This window comes from Artemia franciscana, chromosome 14 (genome assembly GCF_032884065.1).
Source record: "Artemia franciscana chromosome 14, ASM3288406v1, whole genome shotgun sequence".
Taxonomy (NCBI): domain Eukaryota; kingdom Metazoa; phylum Arthropoda; class Branchiopoda; order Anostraca; family Artemiidae; genus Artemia; species Artemia franciscana.
This window is the reverse complement of record NC_088876.1, coordinates 36,745,214-36,766,776: the sequence shown is the minus strand read 5'-3', so window position 1 is coordinate 36,766,776 and position 21,563 is coordinate 36,745,214. Positions and strand designations below refer to the sequence as shown.

At 35.0% G+C, this 21,563-nt stretch overlaps 1 protein-coding gene across 2 annotated transcripts in view; it reads left to right on the top strand.

Annotated features, from left to right (window-relative positions):
• LOC136035660 (transcription elongation regulator 1-like) overlaps nt 1–21,563 on the top strand; it is a 64,458-nt gene that overhangs the window by 17,049 nt on the left and 25,846 nt on the right. For both annotated transcript variants that reach the window (XM_065717570.1, XM_065717571.1), the window contains exons 4-6: nt 3,083–3,269; nt 15,127–15,341; nt 20,115–20,301. In XM_065717570.1, coding sequence (XP_065573642.1) covers nt 3,083–3,269; nt 15,127–15,341; nt 20,115–20,196 — 484 coding nt within the window. In that variant the 3' untranslated portion in view covers nt 20,197–20,301. The remainder of the gene's footprint in view (nt 1–3,082; nt 3,270–15,126; nt 15,342–20,114; nt 20,302–21,563) is intronic.

Below are 21,563 nucleotides of genomic sequence, written 5' to 3'. Positions count from 1 at the left end.
CCGACATTGAATAGTTCTTTTGTACTATGTCAGAAGATAAAATGGTATCTTTTGAAACAAAAGATTTAAATTTGCTTTTTGTTTTTACTATATCTCTATTGCTCTAAGCAAAGGTGCATGTATTATTTTTTTCTTTAAAAAAGGAAGAAATTCCTCTTTACATATTAGAATTAGAAACCAGAAATTTATAGTTGTTTTAAACAATAGGATTTTCCAGTTTAATTTTTTTTAAATGTTAAATATGTAATTATTTGAGAATATCTATAAGTTAAATCAGTAGACAGTCTCACCTAGCTGAATATATGCTGCACTTGCATCTACTTGAATACTAGCTCAGTACTTAGTACTTTTAATGTAGATTCCATTGTTCTTCCAATGTACTTAATGTACTTAACGTACTTCCATTTCAATAACCTTTTTATATCCAGTTTGTATTATTTTTAACGTCGTTTTCAGAGTTCTTATAAGTATGAGGTACCTAACACCCCTCATTCGCCCCCTTTTTTTTACACTAAACTTAAACTTCTGCGGCTATAATTTGAGATCCTTTAGATGCAGGTGTTTCCTAGTGTACCTTGGATAACACAACCATTAGAACCCTAGTCTTTAAATTTTATTTTAATCGTGCATTACAATGTTTTGATACCTAAAAATCAGTTTTCCGATAAAACTTCTTCTTCTTGCTGCGGGACTGGGCGTTTTACGCCTCACCTGGCATCTGAAATAAAATTCCGCGTTAAAAATTACCTTATATCCCCCTCGTATAAGAAATTATTAATTTCGCTTTAAGTTTTAATATTGCTCCTTACTTTCAGTTGATAAAACTTGTTCTTATTTAAGTTCTGATCATTTTTGAAATAATGTCGATAAATCAAACCCCTCCCCCATGGAAAATTCCACCTCGCTTGCGAAAAATTTCTTCATGGATAGTTCATTCCATCTAAAATCCCTCCTGGGAAATTCCTACAGACAATTTTATCCTCGCTAAAAATTACCCCTTGGAAGTTTTCCCAGGAACATTTTTCCTAGCCGACTTTTCTCTGAAAAAAAACTCAGAAGTCCTTCCCTCTGCAGAATTTTTTTCGAAAACCACCATTCCCCAATGGAAAGGCTCCCCTGGAGAAAATTCACTCGCTGAAAATTCTTCCCCCCACGGAAAGAAAACCAGACATTCAAACTACATTAAAAATTTTCCCCGCAACATCTTCAAATATAAAATCGCGTCATCAAAGAGAAATTAAGACAAGTAAAAGAATTTCCTATAGGAGTTATGACAAACTCCTTCCGTTTGAAATTCTCATGGAAAGTTCAGCCTCGAAAACTCTCCTTCCCAAGAAAAACTATCACCATGGAAAACCCTCCCCCTAAAGAAAATATCACCGTCTTCTTTAAAACTTCTGTATACATCACCATAACAAAACTATGCGCAAACAATGGGAGAATTTGCAATTTGCAAACAATGGGATAATTATAACTTACGGCCCATTCTCGAGAGGCTGGGGGATCATGTCATCCCCCAGAGGCATGGTTGTTGGATCTTTCAACTATACTGAACAAAATGGCTATCTCAAAATTTTTATCTGATGACTTTGGGGGTAAAAGAGCGTGTAAGAGGGACTAGTACCTCTTTTTTCTTTGGTCACCTAAAAAGAACACAAGAACTTTTAATATCGGTTTGAATGAGCCCTCTCTAAATCTTTTAGACCCATTGGTTCTTAAAGGTTACCTCTTGGAAATAAAACAGACACGCAAAAAAACAATACAAAATCTCCAGATTTTTACAGATGGGAGCTTGACTCTACAGTTGGGTTCTCTGATATGCTAAATCCGAGGGCGCAATATTAATTTAAGGTAACTTTGCTTTTTTGGGGTCTTTCCCTCCTTTTTTGAAAATCACGAACATTTTCTCATGCTCGTAGCTTTAATAGATAAAATTTTACTTACTGAATTTTATATATTATATATATATAGAATTTTACATATTTTCTGGTTAAAACTCAATATTATTAGACTTTCACGAAGCTCCTTAGCACGTTAGCTTATTTTTACACAACAATCAACAAAGCACTGCAAATACATGAGGCTAAATATAGACTGACCGGTGGTGTGCCACCGCACCGATGGTACCGGCTTTATACCGTCAATTTTTTTGTACATTTCGATGTGTTTTTTATCGGTGGCTAGCTGCTTATAAATTGTCGTTACGAGGGGGTTGCTTCCACTTGAGGTTGCCCCTCAAGGTATCTTTTCTTGCACCATGATCCGTGCCGACCAAAAAAATTGACTTTCCTCCGGCCTGATTTTCATAGTAATTACTGAATTCATTTCGTCCAATGTTTCCAAAACTAGAGAGGACATTAGTGACTGAAATTTGCAGTAATAGGCTTTACCTTTCCCTAGCACTATCAGGGGCACAACAATAATGTTGTCATCACTATCGCGTTTACTGGAGTCATGCTACAATCAACTTGTAGCGTTAACTCTCTATAATAACAGGGGGTAAACATTAACTACTTTAACCCTCGGACTCTTGTGAATCTTTTATAATTTTGACCTAGTGAGTGGAAATAGCGCATGATCACCTGAATAGGTAAAAGGTAAAGGATACGGCATTAGACTTTACAGTCCGTACCGGCGGTGCTGATCTCCGTTTCTTGGCCCTTCAGCCAGAAAGTGCAATGGGGGGTTGGGGGCCATCCATCCTGTGCTTTCGCACACCCTTCCTGTTTACCTTCCCCAGATCACCTGAATGGTTTCGGGAAATTCTCGTTTAAATTTTGGATTTTATGATTATGAGGCATTAGTATTTCTGGTCTTGGAAACAGAAAAGAATTAAACAATTTTGATAAAAATCAAACCTTAGCCATCATTTTCTTTTCTGGCCTAGTAACTTTTGTATTCGGAAGGAGGGGGGGGCTATAAGTTATTGAAGAGGACCTTGACACTTGTTTCTAGTCTTTATTTCTAGTTTCTAGATACTGAAAAAAAACACGTCCCCCTCCCCCTAAATTTTGTGAATTTACGCCACCGTGCCGAAAGGGTTGACAATGTTTTCTGGCTTAACTGACCTGTTATTATTTAGAGAAATGCTGGACGAGACTCCTGAAATAGACTTGAATACGGATTGGAAAGATGCCAAGAGGCTTTTCAAAGAGGATCCGCGATATCTGAAATTTTCCAGCAGTGAACGCAAATGTGAGAAAGAATTCAATGAATACATGAAAGACAAATTGGCGCAAGCCACGGAAGACTTCAAAATGCTCTTACAGGTAAGTTTTTTTTACTGTTGTCGCCTCTGATTCCAGGGTACCTGTCGTTCATGATTCAATCCTAAAACATGATAGCCTGCCTAAGAATTCAAATGGGGAAGCCTATTAGGCTTGTAATATCTTGATAATCCCTAATTTCTATCACTATCTAACTTAGTTCCGCCCTAGGATGGATGGATGTATGATAGAGTACCTATCAACAAGTGAAAATGATATCATTTTTACATTCCTCTCACTCAGACTACCTTTCTAGGCTTTTTCTCCAATAAGCCATGGCTTGCGAAAAATTTGCTACGTTTTTTTGTTTCTGTTTTGTTAATAGTTATAATTCTTTAAGTCTCTGTTGTGACCCTGTTGCAACTACGTTTTTTTTTTTTTTTTTTTTTTTTTTTTTTTTTTTTTTTTTTTTTTTTCGCTAGAACGTGGTAGGGGGGTGGCTATTATTAGTTCAACTTACTAATAACTTCTTATGTGTGAACGACAAGCTAAAACAAGCCAATATAGACTTGAAAATGATATTGCAGATTCTTTTGGCTTTCAACTTTGTGTGTTTTCCATGGTTTTCATGTCTTTTCTTTTTTTTTTTTTTTTTTTTTTTTTTTTTTTTTTTTTTTTTTTTTTTTTGTCGTGACATTGGAGTATCAGTCTCTTTTTTTTTGCTGGGGTCTAGTTTCAGTACGATCTAGTTTCATATGGTTAAAATCATTTAACTGGTTAAACTTCAACAATGTAATCGTTTTTTATTATTAAAATTTGGTTTGTGTTACTACCATTTACCTCATAAATTTAAATCAATTGTAATCAATACTCTAAATTGTAATTTAGAGTATTTAAGGCTCCTATTGAATCTGATTCTTGTTTTTCTGGATAAAACAGCACTGATGATTTTAAATTAAGCTTGTCTAGAATTATTCTAGTTCTTCCTGATAATGCTATACTTAGTAATTCAAATTAAAATTTTAAAAAGTTGAAAAATTTAAATTAAGCTTTGTGTTACAAGTTAATAATTATAAGTTATTAGTTAAATATATAGTTAAGTATATAAGTTAATAAGTTGTGTAATGTGTTATAAATTAAGCTAAGTGTTTTGATTGATGTGCTAGCTGTTCCATGATAATCATAGGCATTTCGGTTTTGCCCTTATTCAAATTATTCAATATTTCCTTACTCAGGCACGGACACTTGATATTTTTGGGGGGAAGGAATGCTAAAATTGTTTCATAATTCAAAAAAGGGGTGCCAATAAATTTGGGAGTTGGAGGCCCCAATGTAAGTGCATCTTCTAAGTAATCACAGCTGCAATAACTTTAATTTTTACAAACTGTATTTTTTTTCTTTTTAACGAAAAACATAGATTTAAACATTGTTTCATTCATCAAAATTCAACAAGGGCTCCTCCTAGAAATGAGATAAATAAAACGTGTGAGGCTCTTAGTAATGAGATGTAGGAAAATGAGATTTTGAAGAAAGTTTTTTTGTTAGGAATCAAAGATGATTAATCACAAATCAATGACTTCGGTAAAAGAGTCCGAGCAACACCTACGAGATATAATCGACATTTTTGAAAAAGACAAAGGTATCATGTCCTGGAGCCAGTTGCTGAAGAGAGAACTGAAATGATTATGTCCTATCTCGAAGACCTTGAAGCTAGAGGTCCACCTCCCCCTCCGACAGCTACAGAACCATCAAGGAGGAAGTAATTATTTTTAAATTTGTATTGCAGTACTATTACAATTGTGTTTATTCATTTAGAATTTTTGAGGGTATGACCCTCAGGACAGGGATTAGAAAATTTTTCCAGGGAGGGGGTGAGAGCAAAAAAAGTAAATTTTTAGACAGTATTTTCCAACTTTCCCTAGGAGGTGGAGTCCAGAGTATATCTGCAATAAGACAGCCCATACTTTTTCTGTCTCTTATCTGTTTGTAATTTACATGCCTTTAGCAGATGTGTGCAAGGATAAGGTCCTTGGGATGTCAGGGATACTTTGTCTTTTACCATCTACTCTTAGAGATATCTACACCGCTGGCATGGAACCATTGCTTTAGATCCCAAAGATTTCTTAGCTCTTTTTACTTTGAGGGGCAGGTTCTCAAATTCTCTAAACACACTTTAAAGGCTTTATATTAGTTATATTAGCAGTGAAGTTAAAACACACACACACATAAATATATATATATATATATATATATATATATATATATATATATATATATATATATATATATATATATATATATATATATATATATATATATATATATATATATATATATATATATATATATATATATTAGTACTGAACTAGTTTTCAAGGTGTCAACATCTAAACTAGTCGAATTATATTCCATTTTCACATACTTGATAATGTGAGGTATGAATTTTAATTCCACTTCCTTGATCTCGCAATATTTGGCAAAAGATCAGTTTTAATTAAAACTTGTGTGAATGTTTGTCAAGGTGTCAATATATAAACTAGTCCGACTGTTTTTCACTTTCACATACTTGATGGTCTGAGGACTTAAATTGAATGTAAAGAGAGAAGGGAAAGAAAGAAAGGAGAGAGAGAAAAACAAGTGAGGCAGGATTATTTGAATAAACAATTGAACAGTGTGAAATGGAAGACAAATTAATTGTGAATCCTGTTTTAAACTTTTTAAGCCGATCTCTAATTGATGGAGTTGAGCAAAAGTTAGTTCAAAAGGTAGGCGTTGCTTACTTTGATCGCAATACCATCATCCAAGGAAAAAAAGTTCTCTATGCCAAACCAAGTGTTGCAACGCAAATGGTGACTCACTCTAAAGACGAAGATAATATTTTTAACATGTATAAAACCTTAGTTGTTGCTGCCAAGCAAAACGTAAAAATACAGAAATTTGTGATTCCTAGTCCATGTGAAGTCCCAACTAGCCTCTCAGACCAGTCATTGGTCTTGCCCCAAAGCTCTGACTCAATGCCCGAGCCCTCGCATGCCATAATACTAAAAAACCCTCCAAAAGAGCTAAAAGGCCCAACTGAGCGCCAAGCATTTATAGAAGCCTTTGTCCTAGCAGTGGCAGCACTGTATCTGAGTTACGCTGTGGTAAGAATGAATGGAAGCTTGTCGCTTCGTTTAAGGAAACCGCTAGTCTAATTGTTGAAAGGCAAAGTGTTCTGAGCCCACTTTAAATGTTACACTTAAAAAGCCTGTTTTAATTGCTGTTGTTAAACAAGTACTGGATGAACTGGTTGACTCGTCACTGAAGGACTTAATCCCGAAATGCATCTAAACACCTAGTTGTGGTGCATCACGCACATTCAAAGTGTATTCCAGATCATAAAAAGACTTAGATCAGTTCCTTCAAGAGTTGTTGAAATTCGGTTATGAGCGGCTTCCCACCCAGGAGTTTGTTTTTGCCTCATCAATGCTTTAACTGCTATGTGACTGACCACCTTGCAGCAAACTGCACAAACACTATAACAAACCCCAACAGTACAACCCCAAGTGCACAAACCCCAAGTGCGGAGCTAGTGATTATAAGTCAAATTCTGAATTCCCGTGTAAGAACGGTCCTTTTTGTGTAAGTTGTAAAGCTCCAGGCTATATTTGCTATAGCATTAACTGCCCTACAAACCGCAAAACCGCGAGCCAATGACTCATATGATAAATTTCCTATCTTGGAATGTAAGTGGTTCTTTCGCGATTAAACTACCAGTGCTAACCATGCTTCTTGTGAAGTAAGATGTAATATGTATAGATGAGAATTTTTGACAAAGCATAGTACTAATCTAATGAGATTAGATGGTGCAACGTCTTACTGCATTCCTGCAAAAAGATTTAATACCAGAGGAAGGCCCTCCAGAGGCTTAGGGATTTTGGTGTTGTCGTCACTTAGGTCTAGTCTGTTTCAAGCAAGTGATCATCATTTAGCCATTCGAGTTGAGAGTTGTCTTTTTATAAATTTTTATTTACCAACAAATTACAACAATGATGAATCTGAGTGTCTGTTTGCCCTGTCGTGTGAAAAATTAGGATTTTGTTAAGAAAAAAATAAAGTGTTTATGGCTTCAGCGTACGATTGTAGGGGATTTTAATTGCAATTTAAGTGAAGTAGGCTACAAACTATCTATGAGAACTAGTCTGATTAAAGGTCTTTTTGGTGATTTTTTTTTTCGTAATGTTGATAAAGAATCTTTTTTTACTTATATGCACACATCCTCCCATACATCAAACCTGGATCATGTTGCAGTTTCCTCTGTTCTTGTTATTAACCGGGTAGAAGTCCTGTGCGAATTCCAGCTTTCAGACAATCTTCCAATAGCTTCTTCTTTCTAATTGAAAAGTTGGCTCCTCATCCCATCCATTGTAATATCCGAGTCTCTCAATTTGTTAGCGATTGGCCAAAAACTAATTCGGAATTATTTATACTTTTGTCAGATTTTCTTCTGGATAAGATCCGTATTCCCTTGCACCTTTTACATAAATCTCTTCAGTTTCTTAACATTGAAATGCAGCTATGTTTGGATGTTTATTCTGCGGAAATTTGTCATGCCCTTCGTTTTGCGGAAGATCAAGCAGTTCCTCTTTGTAGAGTTTGTAAGGGTATTGTTCCCGGTTGGTCTTCAAATCCTGAACTTATTTCCTCTTGCCACCATGCAAAAATTTGGTTTTCGTTATGGAAAGATTGTGGTCATCCGACAAAAAGAATGTTTTCAAAAGCTCTCGCAGTTGATAGGAAAAAACCTCATAAATAGTAATTCTGCTAGGCCAGTGTTAGACCGGAATTATCTTTTCAGAATGGTTTCACAAACGCGGTCGATGCTTCTTCTGCTTATGCCTCTGATATTTCAGATGATGAATTGTATTCGTACTATGGATCCGAATTTTCTTCACCGGATTCTGAGCTTGAGCAACTTTACGAAGCGAAGCTCAAAGTAATGTCGGCTGCTTCCCAGCACGCCCATTTTGTCTTTACTAATAAGTCTGTTGAAAAAGCTATTTATGAACTGGAGCAGGAATCATTTAATGGTAGTAATTATGTTAGTGCTATGCATCTAAAGCATGATGGCTCTCTTCTTGTCCAGCATATCACACTTTTAATGCAAATGATTTTCACTCAGTGCAAGGTTCCATCTACATTTTGTATTGCTGACCTTAGACCCATTCCTAAAAAAGGGCGGGTAGACCCTCAATGTTCCTCTATTCAACCAGTTACTGTTGCGCCATTTCTGTAAACTCTGAATTAACCCCCTCCCCCAACTCCCCCAAATAGAGCGGATTCGTTCCGATTATGTCAATCACGTATCTAAGACTTCTTCTTGTTTTCCCACCAAGTTTCATCCCGATCCCTCCACTCTAAGTGTTTTCCATGATTTTAATCCCCCCATACTCCCCCCCCAATGTCACCAGATCCGGTCGAGATTTTTAAAAAAAGCTTTGAGACACGATATCCTCTAAATATCAATTTTCATTGAGATCCGATCACCCGTTCCTAAGTTAAAAATCCCTCATTTTTTCTAATTTTTCAGAATTAACCCTCCCCTCCAACTACCCCAAAGAGAGCAGATCCGTTCCGGTTATGTCAATGATGTAACTAGGACTTGTGCTTATTTTTCCCACCAAGTTTCATCTCGATCACTCCACTCTAAGTTTTTTCCAAGATTTTAGGTTTCCCCCTCCCAACTCCCCCAAAGTCACCAGATCCGGTCGAGATTTAAAATAAGAGCTTTGAGACGCGATATCCTTCCAAATATCAAATTTTATTAAGATCTGATCAACCGTTCGTAAGTTAAGAATAATTCATTTTTTCTTTTTTTTTCGAATTAACCGGCCCCCCACTCCCCCCAGATGGTCAAATTGGGAAAACGACTATTTCCAATTTAGTCTGGTCCGGTCTCTGATACGCCTGCCAAATTTCATCGTTCTAACTTACCTGGAAGTGCCTAAAGTAGCAAAACCGGGACCGACAGACAGACAGACCAACAGAATTTTCGATTGCTATATGTCACATGGTTAATGCCATAAAAACAACAACAAAACATGTGGAGCTGACGTTTTCGGATTTTTTTTTTAGTAATTAATTTTTTTTGTTTTTTTTTTATGGTACTTGCTATTAACCAATCACCCACGAGTGGGTGATTGGATCTTAATTAATTTTGATATTTAGAAGGACATCGTGATTCGGAGCTCTTATTTAAAATCCTGACCGGCATTAAGCCTCAGATTTTCCTTTTAAATCAGTCTATTGGTTCTTATAAATTTTTTTAGAATTCATACCATATGAGCTCTTGGCTCTTGTTTTTATTTGTTTTGTTATTAGGGGGGGTTGGAGGGGGAAACCAGAAATCTTGGAAAACGACTAGAGTGGAGAGATCGGGATGAAACTTGGTGGATAGAATAAGCAAATGTCGTAGATACGTGATTGACGCAACCGGACTGGATCCGTCCTCTTTGGGGAGGATAGAGTGGTCCAGTGCTTTGGTGAGTTCGATGTTTCTGGACATGTTAGGACGATGAAAATTGGTAGGCGTGTCAGGGACCTGCACAAATTGACTTGATAAAGTCCTTTTCCCCGATTCGACCATCTGGGGGGCTGAAGGGAGAGGAAAAATTAGAAAAAACGAGGTATTATTGAGACAATTTCAATTACATCAGCCATCATAGAAAATCCGTTTGTTTTTGTGCAAAGAAAACATCCAATTTTTTCAAATAACCCGAAATTTTTCATTTCTTTTCAATTTTTTGTCTTCCTGGGAGGAGTATTATGGTTTTCCGCATGCCATTTCCTGTCGGCAGTCCAGTGTGTGCACTGTAACTGGTTCTTGCGGAGCTCATAGTTTGTTGATTACATTATATGTGTATATGATTACATTAACGACATTTAGCAAAAAAAAAGTTGTTAATAGGCCAATTTTCACCAAAACGAAATTCCTTTTAGGAGCCAGAAATATAAGTCAGCACCCATTTTAAAAGTTACAATTGCCAAAAATTACAAGCACAAATGTGTTTTTTTTTGTTTTTTTTAGTCACTACAGAGCACTCCTTTTGTTGGATAAGAGCCTTTTTCACGTATGGTTCTTGAAGATGATTCTTGTTAACTAGTAACTGACTGTACTTCTGAACACCTGCATTTAATGATGAAAAAGCTCATTGACTAAAGAGTCAATTTTGATTCCAATTTACTTCAGTTGGAGAGCAAATAAAAAAAATAAAATAAAAAAGCTCGTCTTTTTCGATAAAATATATCCCGAGTATATTTTGACATCGTAAATCTTATTTCTTCTTTTGCACGCACTATATCAACACTGTTTGTGTGACGTCATATTTATTGGGAATCTTTTCCAAATTATAAAAGCGTCAATGCAGTTTATACAACATGACGTCATGTTTTCTATAAACATCATAACACTTGGACACCATGACGTCATTTTCTTAATATAAGGAAAACTGAACCAACATTCTCAATCATTTGAATAAAGTATCTCTTACTTAAAACATGTTCATTTTTAAAACCATTGTGATTGGGATTCCAGTCTCAGTTGCTGGAATATCAGCTTGTTGGGCTATTAAAAAATACATGGAATGCAAAACAGCTGAATGTTCAATAGAAGGTGAAGAAGCACAGAGCTCTGAAGGCAACAAGGAGAGTGAACCAAATCCAACTGTTGTCGAAATAGAAAAGAACGAAGACCATAGTTACACACGTAAAGAAGAACCCGAAGAGAAAAAATGCTGGAAAAATCTGGGTCCTGTTTGCAAGAGTGCAGCCTCTATTTGCAAGAGCGTAAAATCTTTTTTGAAGACCGCAGCCTCATGCAGTACTGTTAACGGAAGCAAATGTGATGTAGGTCAGGTCAAACTTCAAACAAACCCCTTTAGACATAGAATAAATCTTTCTATCATTGATAAAATGAAGATGTGTATCTCGTCTATTGTCCTTCTTCCTCTGAGAGTGATTGGTGTTGCCACTTGCCTAGTTACATCTTATTCGATTGCTTCTATTGGGCTTTTGGGTACAACTGAGGAAGAACTAAAATCAAAGCCTATGCAAGGATGGAGACGAACGCTGCGAGCCATTGTATCTAAAATAATGGTTGGGCTCTTTTATTGTTCTGGTTTCAGAGTAAGAGTAAAAGGGAGACAAGCGATGGCAAGAGAAGCACCCATTCTGGTACTGGCACCACATTCGTCGGTTTATGATTCGCTTGTAGTTTTCTTCCTAGGGTCACCTTCCATTGTTGCAAAAGAAGAAGTGAAGAAATTGCCGTTTTTTGGAAAATTGGTCAATTTTACTCAGCCAATATATGTGGATAGAGAAGATCCCAATTCTCGATTAAAAACGATTCAAGAGATGGTGCGTCGAGCAACATCTGAGGATTCCTGGCAACAGACTTTGATATTTCCTGAGGGAACCTGTTCAAACGGGAAATCTCTAATCACTTTCAAGCCTGGTGCATTTTATCCTGGAGTTGCTGTACAACCTGTGTGCATTAGGTATCCTAATAGGCTTGACACTCCAACTTGGACTTGGGATGGACCTGAAGCATGGAAGACTGTATTCTACACTATGACCCAGTTTGTTACTTATGCTGAAATCGAATTTTTACCTCCATATGTTCCGTCAGATGAAGAGAAAAGAGAACCGAAAATGTTTGCCTCTAATGTACGCTCTGAAATGGCCAAATGCCTTGAAGTACCCATTGTCGATTATTCCTTTGAAGATTGTCAACTTATGACGAAAGCAACCAAATTGGAATTGCCAAGTGAATCGGGCTTGATAGGAGTGGCCAACTTAAGATCCAAATATAGATTTGATAGAAAAGACCTGGAGGCAGACCTAGATAGCTTCGCCAAGATTGCAAATAAAAAGGATGGGGTTATTAGACTTCAAGATTTGGCTTCTTACTTGAAAATACATGGCAATAACCCTTGCCTTATGCAAATATTTAGAGCCTATGATCAGGATTCTAAAGGTTTTATAACCTTTAAGGAGTTCATCGTCGGCAAAAGGTCTGCTTCACTTCTTTGCCATCAAAGAACAAAATGTGAAAGCTGCCTTTCAGCTTCCGGAGCGTGGAAAGAAATGCTATGTACATTTATTGACAAAAACATTGCTGGTCTCTCTGCATAGCTTATCAAGATTGTATGATTGACTATTGTATTGTACTGAGTATATTAAGATTGTACTGAGATTGTATTGATTGAAGCTGGTTGAGCAGTTAAAGCTGATTCAAGTATTATAACTGTTGTTTTGATTAATATTTTTTAATAAAGTTATTGCACAAAAAAAATTATTTTATTGAGAAGTACAGTAATTGAGAATTACAAATTATTTAGAATTACAGCCCCCCTGCTTGAACTAAGAGGAAAAACACTTTTCTGCGTGGGAAGCAGAGTTTTGTCCCCCTTTTTTCACTGGAGCATCATAGAGAGCTGTTTAAGGGGTTAATTGATTTTTTTTTCATCTACAAGTATTTCCAAAATTCGTCTTGGTAATGCCGTCACATCTATCTTTACAGATCCTACTATCTCTCTTTACAATTTAAATCTCTCATCACATCATAGCTCTCTTTATAGAGAGCTGTTTAAGGGGTTAATTGATATTTTTTTTTTATCTACGAGCTTTACTAAAATTCGTCTTGGTAATGCCGTTATAAAATGCGATATATCACCAATCTTGAAACTTTTTGGGTCATTTTTTTTAGCGGAAAGAATGAAAAGGTTTTTAATCTTTTGTTAATTCAAATGTGTGTTTTATGCTGCTTTAATGCAAAACAGTTCCTCCTACCTCCTTTTCTAAGAAAAACAAAAAATTATCTTTCTGTCTATATTTGAAATTAGCAAAACTTTTCATTCGCAGGGCCCAGACACGCTTGAATTTTTGGTACCGGAGGTTACCAGAAGCTAAACGACATGTCAAAAAAAAAATTGTCTCGTAAGAAAAATTTGCCGTAATTGTGTTTTTGCGCTGACTCAGGAATTATGATTTAGGAATTATTATTTCGGTTTATCTTAGCAGTAAGTTTTTTTGCGGACACAAATCTATAGGAGTTTATAAAACCAGCTTGAAATGATGACAAGTCTCCTTCTCTTTTTTATAAAACAAATAAAAGTTATGTTTTAACTGAAAGCAAGGAGCAACATTAAAACTTAAAATAGAACAGGAATCATTTCGTATACGAAAGAAGCTGTCCCTTCCTCGACGCCTCGCTCTTTACGGTAAAGTTGTTTATTGTTTTAAAAAGTACAGCTGTGACAAAGAGTCAAACTTTTAGAGCGACTAAGTTTTAATGTCGCTCTTTACTTTCAGGTAAAAAAAATGTTGTTTTTTTTTGTTTAATATTAGTAGAAGCAGTTCTTTGTCTGTGTAATTTAATTTAGAACACGATAATCCATTGTCTACGGTTGTAAATTTTTAGGCATTAGTATTTCTGGTCTTGGAAACAGAAGAGAATTAGAAAATTTTGATTAGCCTGCCTAAGAATTCAAGTGGGGAAGCCTATTAGGCTTGTCACTTGTTCGCCTGTGAGTCCAGGCAAATTCAGTCCCCCGTTTTGCATACAAGTCCGTCATGAGTCAACCCAAATATCTTGATAATCCCTTAGTTCTACCACTATCTACCTTAGTTCTGCCCTAGGATGGATGGATGTATGATAGAGTACCTATCAACAAATGAAAATGATATCATTTTTACATTCCTCTCACTCAGACTATCTTTCTTGGCTTTTTCTCCAATTAGCCATGGCTTGCGAAAAATTTGCTACTTTTTTGTTTCTGTTTTGTTAATAGTTATAATTCTTTAAGTCTCTATTGTGACCCTGTTGCAACTACGTTTATTTTATTTTATTTTTTTTTTTTTTTACTAGAACGTGGTAGGGGGGTGGCTATTATTAGTTCAACTTACTAATAACTTCTTATGTGTGAACGACAAGTTAACACAAGCCAATACAGACTTGAAAATGATATTGCAGATTCCTTTGGCTTTCAACTTTGTGTGTTTTCCATGGTTTTCATATCGTTTTTTTTTTTGTCCTGATATTGGAATATCAGTCTCTCTCTCTCTCTCTTTTTTTTTTTTTTTTTTTTTTTTTTTTTTTTTTTTTTTTTTTTTTTTTTTTTTTTTTTTTTTTTTTTTTTTTTTTTTGCTGGGTTCTAGTTTCAGTACGACCTAGTTTCATATGGTTAAAATCATTTAACTGGTTAAACTTCAACAATGTAATCGTTTTTTATTATTAAATTTTGGTTTGTGTTATTACCATTTACCTCATAAATTTAAATCAATTGTAAAATTATAAAAAGTTGAAAAATTTAAATTAAGCTTTGTGTTATAAGTTAATAAGTATAAGTTATTAGTTAAATATTTAGTTAAGTATATAAATTAATAAGTTGTGTAATGTGTTATAAATTAAGCTAAGCGTTTTGATTGATGTGCTAGCTGTTCCATGATAATCATAGGCATTTCGGTTTTGCCCTTATTCAAATTATTCATCCTTACTCAGGCACGGACACTTGATATTTTTTGGGGGGAGGGAATGCTAAAATTGATTCATAATTCAAAAGAGGGGTTCCAATAAATTTGGGATTTGGAGGCCCCAATGTAAGTGCATCTTCTAAGTAATCACAGCTGCAATAACTTTAATTTTTACAACCTGTATTTTTTTTTTTTTTTTTTTTTTTTTTTTTTTTTTTTTTTTTTTTTTTTTTTTTTTTTTTTTTTTTTTTTTTTTTTTTTTTTTTTTTACGAAAAACATAGATTTAAACATTGTTTCATTCTTTAAAATTGAACAAGGGCTCCTCCTAAAAACGATATAAATAAAACGTGTGAGGCTCTTAGTAATGAGATGTAGGAAAATGAGATTTGAAGAAAGTTTTTTTTTTAGGAATCAAAGATAATTAATCACAAATCAATGACTTCGGTAAAAGAGTCCGAGCAACACCTACGAGATATAATCGACATTCTTAAAAAAGACAAAAGGTATCATGTCCTGGAGCCAGTTGCTGAAGAGAGAACTGAAATGATTATGTCCTTTCTCGAAGAGCTTGAAGCTAGAGGTCCACCTCCCCCTCCGACAGCTACAGAACCATCAAGGAGGAAGTAATTCTTTTTAAATTTGTATTGCAGTGCTATTAAAAATGTGTTTATTCATTTAGAATTTTTTATCATGGGTTTTTATCACATCACATCACAGTTGAAAGTGGTTGTTGGAAGTTTCTTTTCTTTTTGATTTTTCTTTCTTTTCTTTTCTTTTTCCTTTTTTTTTCTTTTTCCTTTTTTTCTTTTTTTTATCAATGAAGATAGTTAGTCAATGACATCAGTTTACTATGCAACTACGAAGAAGAAATATATTGATTATGTATCAATGAAAATAGTTTAAATAGTCAATGACATATCAAATAGTCATTATCAACAGATTCTCAAATTGATTATCCTTTCGGGGACAGGGAGGCTGAAAATATTATTGAATTTGCAATAATATTAAATATTATTTAATTAATTATTAAATATTATGAAAATAAAATTAAGTATTAGTTAACTATATGAATAGAGTAAGATGGTGATCTATTAAACCTTTTATAAAATATTTGAATGGGGGGGGGAGAGGGAATGCTTTAACCAAATTTCAATATGAAAGAATAAACTGGGTTGAAATGGTTAAGCAGTAATGGCTGTTAATAACTGTTAGCGGAATATTCCATTGAAGTTTTTTTTTATAATCTCTAATTCTTGCGTTTTTCGGTGAAATTGCAGTGCTTTTACATATTATATTCGTTCAGGATAAATTTAAATAGTAATTTAATGCTAATAACAGGGAAAATAGATAAAACCACGGTTGGCTCTGGAAGAATCTGTTTTCTGCCCATTTTATGCCATTTATGCACATATTCTGCCCTTTTTCACAGCTCTTTGATTTTATACAAGTATGGTCTATGAGGCCAGATTCGACAATATGGTTGTTTATATCTGAATCAGAATTGGCTAATTTCTGTCATTTGATCCGATAAAATTCTAATTCGATTGTCTATATTTTTCAGCATTAATCGGGCATAAACAGTTTTCTTAGAAAAAAAAATTCATTTTTTATGTCATTCTTTTGCATTAACCTGGCAAAAAAAAATTATAATAAAAAAAAGTGGTTGCTGCTACTTGTATTAGCCTACTGTATCCCAGACTCACCCAAGAGCGAGACAGGGCTTTGTCTTGAAAATGCCTGTGTTGATGGATGAAATTATGATGGACATAAAGTATTAAATGTTTTTGGCATTTTGATTGTGTAAATATTTAAAATTCTTGTTTTTTGGGGGTGGGGAGATAAACCACCATTTTTATGACTATGGACATCTTAAGCAGTATATTTGTGTAATAGACGTGTATTTATTACTGTCCTTCTTTCCATCAGCCGGATAGCATTGGAGAAATAATTATGTCTTACCTATTTGCCTTACCTCACCCGCTTTCTATTGTGCTTTCTAATGCACTGTCCGACATTGAATAGTTCTTTTGTACTATGTCAGAAGATAAAATGGTATCTTTTGAAATAAAAGATTTAAATTTGCTTTTTGTTTTTACTATATCTCTATTGCTCTAAGCAAAGGTGCATGTATTATTTTTTTTTCTTTAACAAAGGAAGAAATTCCTCTTTACATATTTAAAATTAGAAACCAGAAATTTATAGTTGTTTTAAACAATAGGATTTTCCAGTTTAATTTTTTAAAATATTAAATATGTAATTATTTGATAATATCTATAAGTTAAATCAGTAGACAGTCTCACCTAGCTGAATATATGCTGCACTTGCATCTACTTGAATACTAGCTCAGTACTTAGTACTTTTAATGTAGATTCCATTGTACTTCCAATGTACTTAATGTACTTAACGTATTTCCATTTGAATAACCTTTTTATATCCAGTTTATATTATTTTTAACGTCGTTTTCAGAGTTCTTATAAGTATGAGGTGCCTAACACCCCTCATTCGCCCCCTTTTTTTACACTAAACTTAAACTTCTGCGGCTATAATTTGAGATCCTTTAAATGCAGGTGTTTCCTAGTGTACCTTGGATAACACAACCATTAGAACCCTAGTCTTTAAATTTTATTTTAATCGTGCATTACAATGTTTTGATACCTAAAAATCAGTTTTCCGATAAGAATTACCTTTTCCTTTTAAATAGAACCTTCTTCTTCTTGCTGCGGGACTGGGCGTTTTAAGCCTCACCTGGCATCTGAAATAAAATTTGGCGTTAAAAATTACCCTTTTTTTCTAAATACAACCTTCTTCTTGCTGAGGGACTGGGCGTTTTAAGCCTCACCTGGCATATGAAATAAAATTTCGCGTTAAAAGTTACCTTTTCCTTTTAAATACAACCTTCTTCTTCTTGCTGCGGGACTGGGCGTTTTAAGCCTCACTTGGCATCTGAAATAAAATTCGGCGTTAAATATTACCCTTTCCTTCTAAATACAACCTTCTTCTTGCTGCGGGACTGGGCGTTTTACGCCTCACCTGGCATCTGAAATAAAATTCCGCGTTAAAAATTACCTTATATCCCCCTCGTATAAGAAATTATTTATTTCGCTTTAAGTTTTAATATTGCTCCTCACTTTCAGTTGATAAAACTTGTTCTTATTTAAGTTCTGATCATTTTTGAAATGATGTCGATAAATCAAACCCCCCCCATGGAAAATTCCACCTCTCTTGCGAAAAATGTCTTCATGGATAGTTCATTCCATCTAAAATCCCTCCTGGGAAATTCCTACAGACAATTTTATCCTCGCTAAAAATTACCCCTGGGAAGTTTTCCCAGGAACATTTTTCCTAGCCGACTTTTCTCTGAAAAAAAACTCCGAAGTCCTTCCCTCTGCAGAATTTTTTTCGAAAACCACCATTCCCCAATGGAAAGGCTCCCCTGGAGAAAATTCACTCGCTGAAAATTCTTCCCCCCACGGAAAGAAAACCAGACATTCAAACTACATTAAAAATCTTCCCCGCAACATCTTCAAATATAAAATCGCGTCATCAAAGAGAAATTAAGACAAGTAAAAGAATTTCCTATAGGAGTTATGACAAACTCCTTCCGTTTGAAATTCTCATGGAAAGTTCAGCCTCGAAAACTCTCCTTCCCAAGAAAAACTATCCCTATGGAAAACCCTCCCCCTAAAGAAAATATCACCGTCTTCTTTAAAACCTCTGTATACATCACCATAACAAAACTATGCACAAACAATGGGAGAATTTGCAATTTGCAAACAATGGGATAATTATAACTTACGGCCCATTCTCGAGAGGCTGGGGGATCATGTCATCCCCCAGAGGCATGGTTGTTGGATCTTTCAACTATACTGAACAAAATGGCTATCTCAAAATTTTTATCTGATGACTTTGGGGGTAAAAGAGCGTGTAAGAGGGACTAGTACCTCTTTTTTCTTTGGTCACTTAAAAAGAACACAAGAACTGTTAATATCGGTTTGAATGAGCCCTCTCTAAATCTTTTAGACCCATTGGTTCTTAAAGGTTACCTCTTGGAATAAAAAACAGACACGCAAAAAAACAATACAAAATCTCCAGATTTTTACAGATGGGAGCTTGACTCTACAGTTGGGTTCTCTGATATGCTAAATTCGAGGGCGCAATATTAATTTAAGGTAACTTTGCTTTTTTGGGGTCTTTCGCTCCTTTTTTGAAAATCAAGAACATTTTCTCATGCTCGTAGCTTTAATAGATAAAATTGAACTTAATTAATTTTATATATTGTATAGATAGAATTTTACATATTTTCTGGTTAAAACTCAATATTATTAGACTTTCACGAAGCTCCTTAGCACGTTAGCTTATTTTTACACAACAATCAACAAATCACTGCAAATACATGAGGCTAAATATAGACTGACCGGTGGTTTGCCACCGCGCCGGTTGTACCGGCTTTATACCGTCAATTTTTTTTTACATTTCGATGTGTTTTTTATCGGTGGCTAGCTGCTGATAAATTGTCGTTACGAGGGGTTTTGCTTCCACTTGAGGTTGCCCCTCAAGGTATCTTTTCTTGCACCATGATCCGTGCCGACCAAAAAAATTGACTTTCCTCCGGCCTGATTTTCATAGTAATTACTGAATTCATTTCGTCCAATGTTTCCAAAACTAGAGAGGACACTAGTGACTGAAATTTGCAGTAATAGGCTTTACCTTTCCCTAGCACTATCAGGGGCACAACAACAATGTTGTCGTCACTATCGCGTTTACTGGAGTCATGCTACAATCAACTTGTAGCGTTAACTCTCTATAATAACAGGGGGTAAACATTAACTACTTTAAACCTCGGACTCTTGTGAATCTTTTATAATTTCGACCTAGTGAGTGGAAATAGCGCATGATCACCTGAATAGGTAAAAGGTAAAGGATACGGCATTAGACTTTACAGTCCGTACCGGCGGTGCTGATCTCCGTTTCTTGGCCCTTCAGCCAGGAATTGCAATGGGGGGTTGGGGGCCATCCATCCTTTGCTTTCGCACACCCTTCCTGTTTACCTTCCCCAGATCACCTGAATTGTTTCGGGAAATTCTCGTTTAAATTTCGGATTTTATGATTATGAGGCATTAGTATTTCTGGTCTTGGAAACAGAAAAGAATTAAACAATTTTGATAAAAATCAAACCTTAGCCATCATTTTCTTTTCTGGCCTAGTAACTTTTGTATTCGGAAGGGGGGGGGCTATAAGTTATTGAAGAGGACCTTGACACTTGTTTCTAGTCTTTATTTCTAGTTTCTAGATACTGAAAAAAACACGTCCCCCTCCCCCTAAATTTTGTGAATTTACGCCACCGTGCCGAAAGGGTTGACAATGTTTTCTGGCTTAACTGACCTGTTATTATTTAGAGAAATGCTGGACGAGACTCCTGAAATAGACTTAAATACGGATTGGAAAGATGCCAAAAGGCTTATCAAAGAGGATCCATGATATCTGAAATTTTCCAGCAGTGAACGCAAATGTGAGAAAGAATTCAATGAATACATGAAAGACAAATTGGCGCAAGCCACGGAAGACTTCACAATGCTCTTACAAGTAAGTTTTTTTTACTGTTATCGCCTCTGATTCCAGGGTACCTGTCTTTCATGATTCAATCCTAAAACATGATAGCCTGCCTAAGAATTCAAGTGGGGAAGCCTATTAGGCTTGTCACTTGTTCGCCTGTGAGTCCAGGCAAATTCAGTCCCCCGTTTTGCATACAAGTCCGTCATGAGTCAACCCATATATCTTGATAATCCCTTATTTCTATCACTATCTAACTTAGTTCCGCCCTAGGATGGATGGATGTATGATAGAGTACCTATCAACAAGTGAAAATGATATCATTTTTACATTCCTCTCACTCAGACTACCTTTCTTGGCTTTTTCTCCAATAAGCCATGGCTTGCGAAAAATTTGCTACGTTCTTTTGTTTCTGTTTTGTTAATAGTTATAATTCTTTAAGTCTCTGTTGTGACCCTGTTGCAACTACGTTTTTTTTTTTTTTTTTTTTTTTTTTTTTTTGCTAGAACGTGGTAGGGGGGTGGCTATTATTAGTTCAACTTACTAATAACTTCTTATGTGTGAACGACAAGTTAACACAAGCCAATATAGACTTGAAAATGATATTGCAGGTTCTTTTGGCTTTCAACTTTGTGTGTTTTCCATGGTTTTGATGTCTTTTCTTTTTTTTTTTTTTCTTTTTTTTTTTTGTCGTGACATTGGAGTATCAGTCTCTTTTTTTTTTTTTTGCTGGGGTCTAGTTTCAGTACGATCTAGTTTCGTATGGTTAAAATCATTTAACTGGTTAAACTTCAACAATGTAATCGTTTTTTATTATTAAAATTTGGTTTGTGTTATTACCATTTACCTCATAAATTTAAATCAATTGTAATCAATACTCTAAATTGTAATTTAGAGTATTTAAGGCTCCTATTGAATCTGATTCTTGTTTTTTTGGATAATACAGCACTGATGATTTTAAATTAAGCTTGTCTAGAATTAATCTAGTTCTTCCTGATAATGCTATACTTAGTAATTCAAATTAAAATTTTAAAAAGTTGAAAAATTTAAATTAAGCTTTGTGTTACAAGTTAATAATTATAAGTTATTAGTTAAATATATAGATAACTTCGAAGACCACACTGCCTTTCCATGACGAAAGTAAAACAGTTCAAAATAGGGATGATACCTTTTTATTGACAGTGAAATATAAAATTATTTAACTGGATATTTCGAACACATATACAGTGTTCATCATCAGCAGTAAAACTAAAAGACATGAATAAAAATAAACAGAATTTATACCTAATAAACTA